General features: G+C 41.5%; 1 protein-coding gene across 1 annotated transcript in view; it reads left to right on the top strand.

Annotated features, from left to right (window-relative positions):
- The window catches only part of adamtsl2 (ADAMTS-like 2), a 205,363-nt gene that overhangs the window by 102,383 nt on the left and 85,649 nt on the right, over positions 1-17,331 (top strand). Inside the window, exons 11-13 of the mRNA XM_059638308.1 lie at positions 1,013-1,247; positions 3,490-3,593; positions 13,679-13,805. Coding sequence (XP_059494291.1) covers positions 1,013-1,247; positions 3,490-3,593; positions 13,679-13,805 — 466 coding nt within the window. The remainder of the gene's footprint in view (positions 1-1,012; positions 1,248-3,489; positions 3,594-13,678; positions 13,806-17,331) is intronic.

Below are 17,331 nucleotides of genomic sequence, written 5' to 3'. Positions count from 1 at the left end.
CTATCCAAGGAATCACTTAGTGCTGCCTTGAGTGCTGTTCTGCAATGCCGTGCTGGCCTGAGTTTCTAACAGGTTCATTCTCAAACCACACATTTCTCTCTCCATAACATTGTTCATGCTAACTACAACCTGAGCTGATCTGCTGCTGAAAACTTCATCCAAGTCTTTTCTAGATCTCCTCGACTTGCTTATTCCATTTCTGTCCAGACCAGCCACCTTTCCTTCACCATTCTTAAATTTGCGCTCACATGGAAATGTGCCAGTTTCATATTCTCCAACAAATCCTCTCCATCTTTGGCCTTGCTGACCTACGTTGGCATCAAAATTCAGTTTTCAATGAGGAGGTAGATATAGCTCTTGTGGCTAAAGGGTTTTGGATAAAGGAATAATTAGGAATTGAACTTCATGATCAGCCACGTTCACATTGAATGTCAGAGCAGGCTTGAGAGGTCAATAATTTACTCCTGTTCCTATCTTCTATGTTTTTATGTCTCTCCAACATAGTCTCATTTTCATGGCATCCTCCTTCCCAATTATGCAATCTCCTCTGGCTCAACACCTTCTACCCATCAGCTCTGGTTATCTCCAGTTGCGTCTCCGACCTCTAGACTCCTTGCTCTGCATTTCCATCTTCCCTATTCTTCTTCTGATTCAATATTCAGCTTAAATCTAAGCTTTTGTCTCTTTCGCTCAGCATCCATTGTTTGATTATGCTTCTGTGAAATGCCTGTTATGTATTTTTCCACATTACATATATGATTTCTGTCCAAATCGATTCTTTGAATTTACTTAAATCTGTGTAATCTTTTGTTGTTCGATGAATAATTTTTGTCAATATTATCTGCTTTAACATTTTGCTTTACTACAGACATCAAAAATTATACTGAACTTAATAGTGTTGACAATGATTACACAGACATAGCCTCAAAATTGACCCCACTAGAATATCTATTAATGTCTAAGAATCATTTGACAGTCACATTTACAAATCAACATTCTTCTCGTGTGTAAGGGCACATGGACTTGAGTGCAAATATGACTGAAAACTCAAGAGGAGGTCCACTGTACTCTTCAGAGTCCAATTCTGCTGGTTTCCTGGTATATTACGGAGAAAATGAAAATATGGGAAGCTACAAAGTTAATGATACACCCCTGGAACTGACCTTCAATATGTCTGCAGAGATTCCATTCTCCAATGAAACACTTCTGCAGATTATTCATCAAGCAAACAGAACACAGAAATTGCGGTAAGCCATCTTAACAAATGATTGAGCAGAGTTATATACAAACATAAAAAATTAGTTGTGTTTTCTTTGCCTGTTGTAACTTGCATTTCACTTTGCTCAATATAGATTTTTTTTTTCTCTTGGTGTTAGACAAATCTATAAACGTTAGCCTTATATCTTCTTCAACAATGCCCTGAAGTTGATGTAAATTGAATGTTACATAACCATAAGTTGTTCTTGTTCCAGTGACCTTTGCATCATCAAATAGAAACCTGTCCACACATCATTGCTTTTATAAGTTAGATAACTTGAACAGTTATCTGTAGCTCTAAATTGTGGCTGATCAGAAGTTGCAAAATGTGTGTACTCCTGGGCTCTTTACACGTTGCAGCCATGTCTTTATAACATCCATAGATTCATACAGTGCAGAAGAGGCCCTTCGGCCCATCAGGTCTGCATCAACAGATTCAGAATATTCTAAAAAATTGTAAAAACTTTAATTGATACGTTGTGTTTTAACAAAACTGAAGTTGCCTTCTCATGAGAATCCAATTATTTAGTGATTGTAAAGAAAGAAACTGGCAGTGGACTAGTGACCTCAAAACAGGTAGTAAGGCCTAATAATATAAAAGGTACATGGGTAAACATGAGCAGAGTAAGTATATAGCTGCTGAAAATCAACAATTTTGCCTTGTTGCTGTAACCATTGTAAAACAGGTCTTTGCCCCAGAGGCAGATAGAACAGTTTAATAATTGGACATTGCCATAAAGTTTATCTGTGCTGTTACCTGTATTTGTGCACTAGGTCACGGTCATTCTCTAGGCAATATAACTAATATAGTTAAATTATGGGGAATTGTTTTTAAAAGCTTGTCCCTTATAGAAAGGTGAAACAGCTGATTATTTTGTAACAAACTTCCCTAAGAAGAATGACCATTTTGTATATCTTGGGCTTCGCCTCCACCAGGATGTGCTCCTGACATGTGCTGTAAGTTGTTTTGGTCACAAGCAGATGAAAACAAGTGTTCATCTCTTTGTTTAAGCGACTTCAACACTGCCCACCCAGGCTTGGAGACTTTGGAATGAGGCCCCATTCCAATATTTGTATCTTTTATCTGATTGTGTCTGGAATCTGCTAAAAATATTCCAGATTTTCAGTGCCAATATTATGCAAAATTAACTAACACTAAATGTACATTAACACAAACAGGGCAATGGTGACTGAATGAGATATGCTTAAGTAGAGTACCAGACAAATTCCAGTTTTATATAGGTAATGTAAAACAATCAGCACCTTTAAAGCCAGAGAATGGTATTAAAAGCAAAATTATCATGGGGTAGACTCTGATTGCAATTTCCTTTTGGCTAAATAATTATGGAAGTGGCTGCAAATAAGTCCATGTATATATGTGAATAACAATTTTAAATTGGATGGGAAAATTAAGTTAGTGCACTTCTCAGGAGTCTGTCAGCTCTCTGCACCAGGACCACTCAGCAGAGCTGGTGATGCCAATGGAGTGAGAGATCATAATCATTGTTAGTAGGTTAGGAGATTGTGTAATGTTGTGCCAAACTCCTTGCAGTTTTTAAATCTTAAGTGGCAGCTATGCCCAGAGTAGTTCACACAAGAAACACTATGCTTAGACAGTAAGCCTTTCCTCAGGACATGCATATTTACATGCTGCAACACACCAGTGATGTTGTTCCTGGAATTGGTGCTTTTCATTACTTGCCGTTCATGTCAGAGCTTCTGCTGTCTAGAGATTGTATACAGGCCGTAACAGTGAGGCATATCAGCAATAGAACAGCTTTGATATTATGTACAAAGTTAAAATGTTTACTGTAATATCAAACTGTTTAAATCAGAAATCTGTCTAGTCAGATTAATAATTAGGTACAATGATTCATTTTAGCCAAAATGAGAGATTCAACATCAAAAACATCCAGGTTTTTTTAATCATTTAAAAAATGATAGTTACCTGATGGACTGGTATCTGAAAATTGCTATTGGAATATCAATCGTAATACATGATGACTAAAACAGTACACATGTCTGCTATTTAAATGGTCTTTTGTTTCTCTAAAGCTGGGTATTTTTATTACATTCTCTCTGTTTCTAGCCAGCTGAAGCTCTGCTTGTAACAAGTCTTGGAATGCTTCTTCAACAGCAGGACAGGTAGGTTTGTGACACACATGTTTGTGCAGTGCTTTATCCTGTTTACTTTGCTCAGACATAATTCCTTTCATCAATTATTTCTTTCAGAAATAGACTGAAAATGCTGAGAAAGGGCCTGGGAGTGAGCGCTGCTGACATGTACAGATGGAAGCTGTCATCTCATGAACCTTGTAGTTCCACCTGCACAACAGGTATACATTTATACAGGTTGTTGACTTGCTTGCCGAGCTAGCTTGTTTTTGTTCAGACGCTTCATCACCATGCGAGGTGACATCATCAGTGGAGCTACCGATGAAGTGACGCTATTCTACTCTGCTCAGAATTTATTGAGTACTCATTATAACAGACCAGACTGTATAAATTCCAAGTGGAGTGGAATAACATCGCTTTATCAGAGGCTGCACTGAAGATGTCACCTAGCGTGGTGGTGAAACATCTGAACAAAAACAAGCCAACTCAGCAAGCAAGGCAGCAACCCGAGCTACAGATCTTTGCCAATACTTTACACATTTATACATTTAAGCATTCATATCGTGGAACTTAGTGTGATGAAAGAAGATCACAGATTAGCATACCTAGATATGTATGCCTTTAACAGAGTAACCCTATGGTTTCAAGGGCTAGCTTACAAAAGCCCTGATGATAAAGGGGCAAGTTTGCAACAAATTTTACCACCTCCCACTTACGCATTTTGGTAAAACATCAAGCATGTGGTTGCATATGTGCAAAATGGACTACTCAGGAAAGACAGCCATGTCTGTCACACACTTAATACCATCATCTTGTAACATTTTTACCACTTGGATTCTGCCTTAATCAATGGCTGGCTATTTGGTTTCCCATCAGAAGGTGGTTGGTTCAAGTCCTATTTCAGAGACTTGTACACTTAATTGGAGATTTTGTCAGGGGCTTTTCATGATAGACCAAAATGCGATATTTCAAAATTATGGTAATCATTTGGGAGGGTTCCTTAGAAAATTTCCAGCTGTTAAACCTTGGGAACTTCCTAAGGTTGTGCAAAATGTTGCATAAATGCAAGTGTTTTTTTTCTTTACGTTGTCCAAGACTTTATAGGTTTCAGGTAGTTAAGTGGAATAGTGAAACATAATCTCTTAAATTGTATCCCTCCCTGCCCTCCCAGTAAGTTAATATGCTAGCTGAGTAATTGAGACAACCTGCTGACTTTCTGCTGAGTTCAGAATTGAAAGAACATTTCCATTATGGAGTGATAATATTTGTATGATGAGATCTGTTAATTCTTTTGCATAAAAGATCATTGCAATATTGGATGCTGTGAAGCAACAGCATAATTATAATAAGGAGGCTTGTCTTTATTTTTAGTAATTTACACTTGTATAATAAATATCTACAAGTTAATTAAATCATGCTTCTTGATGTTAGGTATCCAACATAATTGGTCGTATGCAAGTGTCTGTACCTCATAAAGATATATTACGTCATCCTGACTTTTATATGGAATTTAACTTCTCATTAATATATTTATAGCAGGCTCAAATCAATGGTGCATGTAAGGGACTTGGTGAATTCAACTTGATTGTTGCCAGGGGCCCAACAAAAACTGTTTCTTGTAATTGTGTGTAATAAAATGATAGAATAAATGAAGAAACTTCATTCAATACTAAGAAAAGTAAGTTAATTATCTGCTATCTGAACATATAAGATGCAACCTTCGATTTCAGAATAACAACGAGTCATGCTGTTGGGAGCTCCTTGTTGCTGGTAGGGTCATCCATGTTGGCAAGATCAGAGAAGGTGCCAGACAAATTGTGATTCAAAGTCCTAGATCGCAGAATAGGCAAAGAAAGACTGCATCTTACTATGAAGCCAGGAAAAGGCTGTACCATCAAAGTGGTCCCAATTATTATGGCTCAATACATCAATGAAATCTCTCCACAACTCATTAAGAACATGTGGACAATGACAGCACCCCAAGAGTTCCGTATTAAATGAAGTCATGTGCATTCTTCTATAAGAGTCAATTTGTCAAGTTCAGTGGCATTGGGAAGTAAACAATAGGGACAGGGCTGTAAACCTGGGAGCCACTGGTCAAGAATCTGTTCACAGGCAATAGAGACATGAAGAATCAGCATCTATGACTAAGCAGTCTCTTCAGGTTGGTGTTCTGAGCAGCTAATGTTATTACTAGATAAGCCAGATCCCAGACTGAAGCCTGACTTGATAGTTGATCTTTTTGTTTAATTTTGGTTTCAACAAAATGTTTTTTTACTGAAACATAAGTATGTAATGTTTCAGATTTTGTTTGAACAATAAAACAGAAGATTATTAACTAAAAGAAGTAAAGGTAAAATGGAATAAACCGACCTATGTATTGCCAACACAAATGCAAAATTTTTAAACACCCCATAAAAACCCAGTCTCATTACTTCCATAACAGACTTCAACAACTTCCGAAAAAAATCCTTTTAACATGTAACCCACAGTATATCATGTCCAGTACACATAGAAGAAAGATATTTTTCCCCAACAACTCAATAGGCTCAAGTGCAGAGGCTTATCATCGGAGCTATCGTATTTCTGAGCTTAAATGTACTCAGCTTCAAATAATCTCTTCAGAGTTTTATCTCAATACTTCTGGTTTGGGACTATCATTAACTCCTTACTTTCAAGTAATCTGTTTTTATTATATTCTCCCCTTCTCATGAGAACATCTGTGTACGACTATATTTATCTAAGGACTTCACAGGCCTGTTCAAAACAAAGTAATAACTAAAAAAAAGTCTCTCTCTCCCTCTAATCTAGGGGTAATAACATAGAACTAGGAGTAAGAGTAGGCAATTTGGACCTTTGAGCGATTTAATTTGATCATGGCTGATTATCCAAAACAGTATCCATTGTCTTTGAACCTTTCAGCTCTGAGAAAACATTCAATGTTTAGTTTGCAACCACTTTCTGTGACAGAGAATTCCACAGGCTTACCAGTCCTTGGGTGAAGAAATTTCTCCTCATCTCAGTCCTAAATGATTTATCCCACATGCTCAGACTGTAACCCCTGGTCTTAGACTGACCAGTCATTGGGAATATCCTTCCTGCATTTACCCTGTTTAGTCCTATGAGCATTTTGGAGGTTTTTATGAAACTCCCCCTCATTTAAGTCATGCCATCCTAGAAATCAGTCTTGTAAACCTTTACATAGAGCATTACAGCACAGTACAGGCCCTTCGGCCCTCGATGTTGTGCCAACCTGTCATACTGATCTGAAGCCCATCTAACCTACACTATTCCATGTACGTCCACATGTTTATCCAATGACGACTTAAATGTACCTAAAGTTGGCAAATCTACGACCGAATCTACTTTGTTGCACTTCGTCCATAACCAGAATATTTTTCCTCATTAAGGAGACCAAAACTGTATACAGTATCCATGTATGGCCTCATCAAGGACCTGTGCAATTGTAACAAGACACCCCTGCTCCTATATTCATATTATCTTGCTACAAAGGCCAACATAACTGTTTCTCTTCTTCATGCCTGCTGCGTCTGAATGCTTGCTTTCCACGACTGTGACCCAGCCTTATTGCACTTCCCCCTTCCCTAATGTTTCACTATTCAAATAATAATCTGCTTTCCTGTTTTTGCTAACAAACTGGATAACCTTAGATTTGTCCACATTATACTTCATTTGCCATAAGTTTGCCCACCACTCACTTTGTCCAAATCACACTGAAGCAAGCCTGCGTCCTCAAAGCTCAGTATTCCAACCAGCTTTGAGTCATCTTCAGACTTGGGGATATTACAATTAAATCCCTCATCTGAATCATTAGTATATATCGTGAATAGCTGGAGTCCAAGCACTGGACACCCCAGTACCCTACTAGTCACAGGCTGCCTCTTGGAAAAAGACCCAAGTATTCCTATTCCTATCTGCAGTCTTACATGCTAATCTCTAATGTGGGGCCTTATTAAAAGCCTTCTGAAAGTCAAAGTAAACTACATCAAATGGCTCCCATTGGACTTGTCATTTCCCTTTTGTAAATCCATGCTGACACTGTCCAATCCTGTCACTGTTTAAGTGCTCCCCCTAATCAGCTCTACTAGTTACATTCTGTATATCTGATTTTTGTGCAGAGCAATAACTAGAAAATGGCCTAGTACTATTATCGCTGGACTGTTAATCCGGAGATCCAGGTAATGTCAGGGGACTTAGGTTTGAATCCGGCCACTGGAGATAGCAGAGTTTTATTTTAATAAAAATCTGGAATTAAGACTCCATTGCCAATTGTTGGAAAAACCCATCTGCTTCACTAATGTCCTTTAAGGAAGGAAACTGCCATCCTTACCTAGTTTGGCCTGCAACCACAGCAATGTGGTTGACTCTTGAACTACCCTCTGGGCAGTTAGGTATTGTCAAGAAATGCTGCCTTGCCAGCGATGCCCTTATCCTGTGAATGAATAAAGAAAAAAAAATCTGGGCAATTTTACACATTATCAAGTAGATGTTGGTATTTCACCTATGATGGATGAACTTGGCTAAGGGTACAGCATGTTCTGAAGTACAGGTCTCTAGTTCTATTGCCTGAATGTAGCCAGGGCCAGCCTTTCTAGGATCCAGTGCCTCAAACCATTTCTTGATGGAATGAATCAAATTAGCTGAAGACTGCCATCTGTGATATTTGGGACCTTTGGAGGAGACTGAGATGGATCATCCAGTTGGCACTTCTGACTGAAGATTGTTGCAAATGCATCTTATCTTTTGCACTGTTATGCTAGGCTCCCTCATTATTGAAGATGGGGATATCTGGGGAGTCTCCTCCTCTAGTGAATGGGCGACACCGGCATTGACTATGAATAATTTTAAAAAGTACACATTTCCTGAAAGTCCCTTTTATGATGTCTTTGAGCTAAACGGATACTCATTACAATTAAAGCAAGTTGACAATCTGCTCTTCAGATCCCAGCAAGGATTGAGTGACACAGGCACCATGTAGGTCATTGGCTTGAACAAGACCATAATTCAATAAGGATCGCTGTTTTGATTTGGAGTACCTCCATGTGTTTGGTACTTGTCCTTCTGGCAGAAGATGGTGTTTGTTCTGATGAAACTATACCAAGTACACGTTGTCAGCAAGAGGACTGTTTGTGCAATGCCATTTTCTGAAGTTCCTCTCCAGACTTTGGAGTTATGGTCAACCCTAGCACTAAAGTACCCCAGAGGAGGATCTTTCCTTCTTTCGGAATGACAGTGAGGAATCAAGGTCAGAATAGAACTGTTGATTAATACTTCCATCTGAGCCAAGTGTCAAGACGTAAATAATGATGTCTGTGGCATAAGCATTTCAGCTGAGCTGTAAATGTCGTATCTTGAGCTTTTCATTTATACAATTGGGAAGTTCTGTTGCAGTCAGTTGCTACAGTGAAGGAATGGTGATATACTTCCAAATCTGAATGTATGTGATGTGGATGGGAATTTACAGGTGAATAGTGTTCACAAACATCTGCTGCTCTTGTTCTTTTGAATGGTAGTGGGTGTGATTGGAAAGTGCTGTCTAAGGATCCTTCATGAATTTCATCTTGTAGATGGTAAACACTGATGCCACTGTATAAGTGGTGGAAGTACTGAATGTTTGTTGTGGATGTGGTGCTTGTCAAGCAGGATGATTTGTCCTGGGTGAAGCCAAGCTATTTGAGTGTGTTTGAACTGCACTAATCCAGACAAGTGGGAAGCATTGCATCAAATACCTGCTTTAACCTTGCAAATAATTGGTTGACTGGCTTTAGGGAATCAGGAGGTCAGCTTCTCATTGCAGGATTCCTAGCATCTGATGTGAAGTTGTGGCCACAGTATTTATGTGGCACATAAGGCTATTGAATAAGATAAGAATCCATGCTGTTTAGGACAGAATATTAGCATTGATATAGGATTGGCAAGAGCTGGGTTAAAGGGAGGCCTTTTTGGCTTAGCAACCGGGATCTAGTACCAAAGGGATTAGTGGTTTGGCTAAAATCATCGATATTTTACATTAAGGACTTGGATTAGCAGAAATATCTTTCCTACCAGGACCCTGCCAAGACCCCTGAGGATCTCATATGTTTCTGTCAAAAAACTTTCACTCTTCTAAACTAGCCTGCAACCCTACCTATTCCAGCTATTAGTCTGATAAATTCTGTGAACTGCTTTCAATGCATTTATGTCCTGAATGTATATAGGGTTCAGTTTCAAAATTAAGAGATAAATAGTCTATAAACACAAAAAAAGTAGTGATGATCCTTTATGAAACACTGACTAGGCTTTAACTGTCTGGGCATTTCACTTAAAGAAGGATGTGAAGGCTTTAGAGAAGGTACAAGACATTTACCAGAATGATTCCAAGTATGAGGTTATTACCAGGACAGGGGAAGCTGGAGTTGCTTTCCTTAGAGAAGATAAGTTCTATGTGGTGTACAAAATCATGAGAGACTAAATAGACTAGGTAGAGAAACAGTGACTGTAGGTGGAATGGTTGAGAACCAGAGGATGCCAATTCAAGCTGGATTGCAAAAGGAGCAACAGTGACACAGGAACTTTTTTACAGAATGAGCAGAGAGGTTCTGGAACATACTGCCTGACAGAATGGTGAAGGCAAGTTCAGCCATGGCTTTTAGAAGGGAAGTGGATTAGCAACTGAAGGGGAGAGTTTGCAGGGCTCTGGCCGAAATGTTAGAACATAGAACAATACAGCATAGTACAGGGCCTTCAGCCCACAATGTTGTGCCAAACTATTATCAAATAAGATTAAATTACCCTGCATATCATATAGTTTACTATCATCCATGTGCCCATCCAAGAGTTGCTTGAATGTCCCTAAGTGAGGAAGTGGATTTAGCTGAATTGATCTTTCAGGAACCTGGCATTTACACAAGATGCCAAATGGCTCCTCCTGTGATGTAGCCATTCAATGAATCTACATGACAATGTGGAAGCTGAACTGATCTTCCTCAACTCTAGTCAAGATACCTCCATTTCCATGATCATGCTATTCCTGCTGTTGATTTGGGCTGATCCAGGTTATAAATATTGTCCCCTTTTTCAAGACAGGGAGGAGGGACAATCCTGGTAATTACAGACCAGTGAGCCTTACTTCAGTTGTGGGTAAAGTGTTGGAAAGGATTATAAGAGATAACCTAATTGAGTTCTTTGAGAAGGTGACCAAACAGGTGGATGAGGGTAAAGCGATTGACGTGGTGTATATGGATTTTAGTAAAGCGTTTGATAATGTTCCCGACGGTACGCTATTGCATAAAATATGGAGTCATGGCATTGAGGGTGATTTAGCGGTTTGGATAAAAAATTGGCTAGTTGGAAGAAGACAGAGGGTGGTGTTTGTTGGGAAATGTTCATCCTGGAGTTCACTTACTAGTGGTGTACCACAAGGATCTGTTTTGGGGCCACTGCTGTTTGTCATTTTTATAAATGACCTGGATGAGGGCATAGAAGGATGGGTCAGTAAATTTGCAGATGACACTAAAGTTGGTGGAGTTGTGGATAGTGCGGAAGGATGTTGTAGGTTACAGAGGGACATAGATAAGCTGCAGAGATGGGCTGAGAGGTGGCAAATGGAATTTAATGCGGAAAAGTGTGAGGTGATTCACTTTGGAAGTAATAACAGGATTACAGAGCACTGGGCTAATGGTAAGATTCTTCGTAGTGTGGATGAGCAGAGAGCTCTCGGTGTCTATGTACATAGATCCCTGAAATTTGCCACCCAGGTTGATAGGGTTGTTAAGGCGTACGGTGTGTTAGGTTTTATTAGTAGAGGGATTGAGTTTCGCCGTCACGAGGTCGTGTTGCAGCTGTACAAAACTCTGATGCGGCCGCACTTGGAGTATTGCGTACAGTTCTGGTCACCGCATTATAAGAAGGATGTAGAAGCATTGGAAAGGGTGCAGAGGAGATTTACTAGGATGTTGCCTGGTGTGGAGGGAAGGCCTTATGAGGAAAGGCTGAGGGACATGAGGCTGTTTTCATTACAGAGAAGAAGGTTAAGAGGTGACCTAATACAAGATGATCACAAGGTTAAATAGGGCGGACAGTGAGAGCCTTTTTCCTCGGATGGAGATGGCTAGCACAAGGGGACGTAGGTTTAAATTGAGGGGTGATAGATATAGGATAGCTGTCCGAGGTAGGTTCTTTACTCGGAGAATGGTAAGGGGGTGGAATGCCTTGCCTGCAACAGTAGTAGACTCACCAAGTTTAAGGGCATTTAAATGGTCATTGGATAAGCATATGGATAATAATGGAATAGTGTAGGTTTGATGGGACCCGGTGTGGCATCCTCTACATTGGGGAAACCAAGCGGAGGCTTGGGGACCGCTTTGCAGAACACCTCCGCTCGGTTCACAATAAACAACTGCACCCCCCAGTCGCAAACCATTTCCACTCCCCCTCCCATTCTTTAGATGACATGTCCATCATGGGCCTCCTGCAGTGCCACAATGATGCCACCCGAAGGTTGCAGGAACAGCAACTCATATTCCACTTGGGAACCTTGCAGCCCAATGGTATCAATGTGGACTTCACCAGCTTCAAAATCTCCCCTTCCCCCACCGCATCCCAAAACCAGCCCAGTTCGTCCCCTCCCCCCACTGCACCACACAACCAGCCCAGCTCTTCCCCTCCACCCACTGCATCCCAAAACCAGTCCAACCTGTCTCTGCCTCCCTAACCTGTTCTTCCTCTCACCCATCCCTTCCTCCCACCCCAAGCCGCACCCCCATCTACCTACTAACCTCATCCCGCCTCCTTGACCTGTCCGTCTTCCCTGGACTGACCTATCCCCTCCCTACCTCCTCACCTATACTCTCCTCTCCACCTATCTTCTTTCTCTCCATCTTCGGTCCGCCTCCCCCTCTCTCCCTATTTATTCCAGAACCCTCACCCCATCCCCCTCTCTGATGAAGGGCCTAGGCCCAAAATGTCAGCTTTTGTGCTCCTGAGATGCTGCTTGGCCTGCTGTGTTCATCCAGCTTCACACTTTATTATCTTAGATGGGCTTCAGATTGGTTTCGCAGGTCGGTGCAACATTGAGGGCCGAAGGGCCTGTACTGCGCTGTAATGTTCTATGTTCTAAACTGCTTAATGATTTCTTGGCTTGCAGTTTCATTTTATAGCTATCACAAACACTACTAACTTTAACCTCCATAGCATTGTTTGCTTCCACCCCTGACTTACTTTCAACCATATTTAAACCTTAATTTATGCTCTATTTACTTGATGCTCAATTTTCCAATGTATTCTTCATTGTTTGTGAAATGCATTCAATTATGATACCAATTCATCCAAAGTATTGCCATTCTCATTCTATCCGATCTGCTCACCTTCCTATTCTCAGTACGGAAAGATCCAAAGCTATGTTGACATGAGAATTGCAGACACAGTCTTAGTTTCTAAGCTGCCTAAATATCAAACCAAGGGGTCAGCCATCAGTAGCATTCTTGATGAAACCGTCTAAGCTGAGTTGGGAGAATTCTTACTGAGTCAGTAAGAATCGCTGTCGAGAATATAATATAAACTCATCCCTCAACTTGAACAAAGGATGCTGTCTCCAGCAATGCAACATACTCTCAGTGTTGCACTGAAATACCAAACTATAGGTTATGGATCGTACGGCCTAAAGGTATAATGGAGGCGAGTTGAATCATGGCTTTCAGGAGTGAAGTGAATGAGCAGCTGAGGAAGGAATGTTTGCAAGGCTTGGGATGAAATGTGAGGAGATGAAATCAACTGAGTTGTTCTTTCAGGAAGCTGGCATTTGTACAGTGTCAGTAGGCCTCCTTTAATGCTGTAGCCATTCAATGATTCAGGGCCAAAGGGTCTCTTCTGTGTTGTTGGACTCAATGACGATGACATTGATCATCCCTCCTAATATTCAAATGTTTTCTGCTTTCTTAAGTGAGACACCTTGGGATTTTTACTGTATTAAAGGCAGTAAAACTTGCATTGCCGTTGGGAAGTCAGCAGGCAGTGCAGCAGTATGTATCTGGGATTTCCATTCAGTGGCAAAGCAGGGCAGTAACAAAATCTGTTGAAATCCATTTATAGGTAACTATCCGGGTTAGGTTATAGTTATGTCTCCATTGACATGTAACCAAAGCACACTGCGACTCCAAATACTGATATTAATTCATTGCCAGATAACTAGAGCTGAAACTGTGTTTATATGCTGACATGTAATTTTATTATCCATGGAACAGGATTAAAAGAATAATGCAGCCACATGTAATATGACCCTATTTGAACATTTTTTTACTGCATGCAGGAGTATCTACTTCTTATGCATTGTGTGTTCGTTATGATGGCGTTGAAGTTGATGATTCATATTGTGATTCTGTGACTCGACCAGAGCCAGTTCATGAATTTTGTGTAGGAAGAGAATGTCAACCGAGGTAAGTAATCAATGTTCTTTTTATGTTATTCCTTCCATGCTTGTGTTAAAACAATTGATTTTTCAAACCGTGTTTAGAGCTCCCATGCAATCCGTTTTGATTTGTGACAGCCACTGTTAACACATGATGTGAAAAGGAATGTCTCCGATGAGTGGATAGATAACTAGGGAACAGAAAAGAAAATTAACTTTTTTTGAATTAGTTCAATTTGGGTAGTTGCTGCACACCAAGTGTCTGCACAAGAACTTATTTTGGTTTCTGTTTGTGTAACTTGTTTTATATAAAAACGTAAGGGGAATAATATTGAAATTTGGTGATGGAAAATTAGACAAATGTCAGTGAAGCTTGTGATAATGGGAACTGCAGATGCTGGAGAATCCAAGATAACAAAGTGTGAAGCTGGATGAACACAACAGGCCAAGCAGTTTAGAACATAGAACATTACAGCGCAGTACAGGCCCTTCGGCCCTCAATGTTGCACCGACCTGCGAAACCAATCTGAAGCCCATCTAAGATAATAAAGTGTGAAGCTGGATGAACACAGCAGGCCAAGCAGCATCTCAGGAGCACAAAAGCTGACATTTTGGGCCTAGACCCTTCATCAGAGAGGGGGATGGGGTGAGGGTTCTGGAATAAATAGGGAGAGAGGGGGAGGCGGACCGAAGATGGAGAGAAAAGAAGATAGGTGGAGAGGAGAGTATAGGTGAGGAGGTAGGGAGGGGATAGGTCAGTCCAGGGAGGACGGACAGGTCAAGGAGGCGGGATGAGGTTAGTAGGTAGGAACTGGAGGTGCGGCTTGGGGTGGGAGGAAGGGATGGGTGAGAGGAAGAACAGGTTAGGGAGGCAGAGACAGGTTGGACTGGTTTTGGGATGCAGTGGGTGGAGGGGAAGAGCTGGGCTGGTTTTGGGATGCGGTGGGGGAAGGGGAGATTTTGAAGCTGGTGAAGTCCACATTGATACCATTGGGCTGCAAGGTTCCCAAGTGGAATATGAGTTGCTGTTCCTGCAACCTTCGGGTGGCATCATTGTGGCACTGCAGGAGGCCCATGATGGACATGTCATCTAAAGAATGGGAGGGGGAGTGGAAATGGTTTGCGACTGGGGGGTGCAGTTGTTTATTGTGAACCGAGCGGAGGTGTTCTGCAAAGCGGTCCCCAAGCCTCCGCTTTGTTTCCCCAATGTAGAGGAAGCCACACCGGGTACAATGGATACAATATACCACATTGGCAGATGTGCAGGTGAACATGTGCTTGATGTGGAAAGTCACCTTGGGGCCTGGGATGGGGGTGAGGGAGGAGGTGTGGGGGCAAGTGTAGCATTTCCTGCGGTTGCAGGGGAAGGTGCCGGGTGTGGTGGGGTTGGAGGGGAGTGTGGAGCGGACAAGGGATTCACGGAGAGAGTGGTCTCTCCGGAAGGCAGACATGGGTGGGGATGGAAAAATGTCTTGGGTGGTGGGGTCGGATTGTAGATGGCGGAAGTGTCGGAGGATGATGCTTTGTATCCAGAGGTTGGTGGGGTGGTATGTCCGACCATATATATAGGCATATATATGTTGCTAGAGAAAAAGATAAATCACGTCTTTTAATATTTTCAATATACTCACCGGGTGTGGACTTTTCTGGCTCAGCCAATATTTATTGACTGTCCCTAGTCCCCCTTGAGAAGGCATTAGTGAGCTGCCTTCTTGAGCCACTGTTGTCCGTGTACCAAAGGGTGACTCACAATGCTATTTGGAAGGAGATTCCAGGATTTTGATTCAACAACACTGGAGGAAGGGTGGGTAGTTTGGAGGGCAACTTAGAGATGTAGGTGTTCCCACTTATCTACTGCCGTTGTCCTTCCACACAGAAGTGGCTTTGGGCTTGGAAAGTGCTGACTAGAGATCTTTAGTGAATTTCTGCAATATATCTCGTAGTTAGTACACACGACTGTTAGTGAGCATCAGTGGATGCTTGTGGATGTGGTGCTAATGAAACAGGCTACTTTGTCCTGGCTAGTGGCAAGCTTTTGGAATGTTGTAGGAGCTGCACACCTCCAGACAAGCGCAGGGTATTCCCTAACTCTCCTGACTTGTATGACATAAATCTTAAACAGTGAAGAAATGAATCACTCACTTCCTAGCAGGGATTCTTAGTCCCTGACCTGCTCTTGAAGCCACTGTGTCAAGCTCAGTTAAGTTCCGAATCAACGGTAACTCTTACGATGTTGATAGCAGGGAATTCAATGATGGTAAGCCATTGAATGTCAAGGCTTGGTAGTTAGATTACCTCTCATGGTCTGGCGCTTGTGTGAATGTTATTTGTCACTTTTCAACACCAATCTGGATACAGTCCAAATCGTGCTGTGTTTCAACATAGACTGCTTCAGCTAATGATGCTGAACATTGTGCAATCATCAGTGAACATCCCCACTTCTGACCATGTGATGGAAGGAAAGTCATTCATGGAGCAGCTGAAGGTGATGTTGCCTCGGACATAACTCTGAGGTAAGTCATGCAGAGATGTCCTGCACCAGAGATGACTGACCTCCAACAACCACAACCATCTTCCTCTGTACAAAGTATGACAAGTAAGCCGGTGGTGAGCTTTCCCGTGATTCTCTTTGACTCCACTTTTTTGCCCTGATTCCTTGATGTCACACTCATTCGAATGCAGCCTTGATGTCAAGGACCGTTACTGTCACCTCATCACTGGAATTCAGCTCTTTTGTCCATGGTTGAACCAAGGTTATAATGACATCAGGAGCTGAGTGATCCTGGCAGAACCCAAACTGAGCATCAGGGAGCAGGCTATTGCATTGTTAATGATACCTTCCATCACTTTAATGAGATCAAGGGTGGACTGATAGGAAAGTAATTTGCTGGAGAGGGCAAGATAATAAAGTGAGAAGCTGGATGAACACAGCAGGCCAAGCAGCATCTTAGGAGCACAAAAGCTGACGTTTCAGGGGTCTAGGCCCAAAACATCAGCTTCTGCGCTCCTGAGATGCTGCTTGGCCTGCTGTGTTCATCCAGCTTCACACTTTGTTATCTCGGATTCTCCAGAATCTGCAGTTCCCATTATCTCTCATTCTGTGCGTTAGCCAGTTTCTGTGTTCAATGCCCATGTGTCCCTGGTGTTACACAGACTTGATATCATCCTTAAACTGAAATATTTCATCATCCTTTGAATCAGCCTAACTACAGGTGTTTGAGATTATTGACTGAATTGATTGGGTCAAGTGTGCTCAGTTCCTCCAAATGAGTGTGGTTTCAATCCTCTGCATTGTGGCTATACAGAGGTCCATGTAGACTGGAAATACTGTCACTGCTGGACAGTTCAGATGGACCAGGTGGAAGACCTTGGGAAGCCAAGCTCAGCTTATTTAATGGCTCTGCCAATCCATGGATCTGGTGATATGTTATCAGACTGATGAAAGATGGTCTCTTGTAAGCTGTACCATAAAGTGTCACTCTCAGAATGAGTGGGGGCAGTGGCTGCTATGTCAATAAAAGGTTGTAGAAACTTTTGATCATATTACTCCATTG

This window comes from Stegostoma tigrinum, chromosome 29 (assembly GCF_030684315.1).
Source record: "Stegostoma tigrinum isolate sSteTig4 chromosome 29, sSteTig4.hap1, whole genome shotgun sequence".
Taxonomy (NCBI): domain Eukaryota; kingdom Metazoa; phylum Chordata; class Chondrichthyes; order Orectolobiformes; family Stegostomatidae; genus Stegostoma; species Stegostoma tigrinum.
Note: the sequence above shows the minus strand (reverse complement) of the source record. Positions and strands in the feature narration are given on the sequence as shown.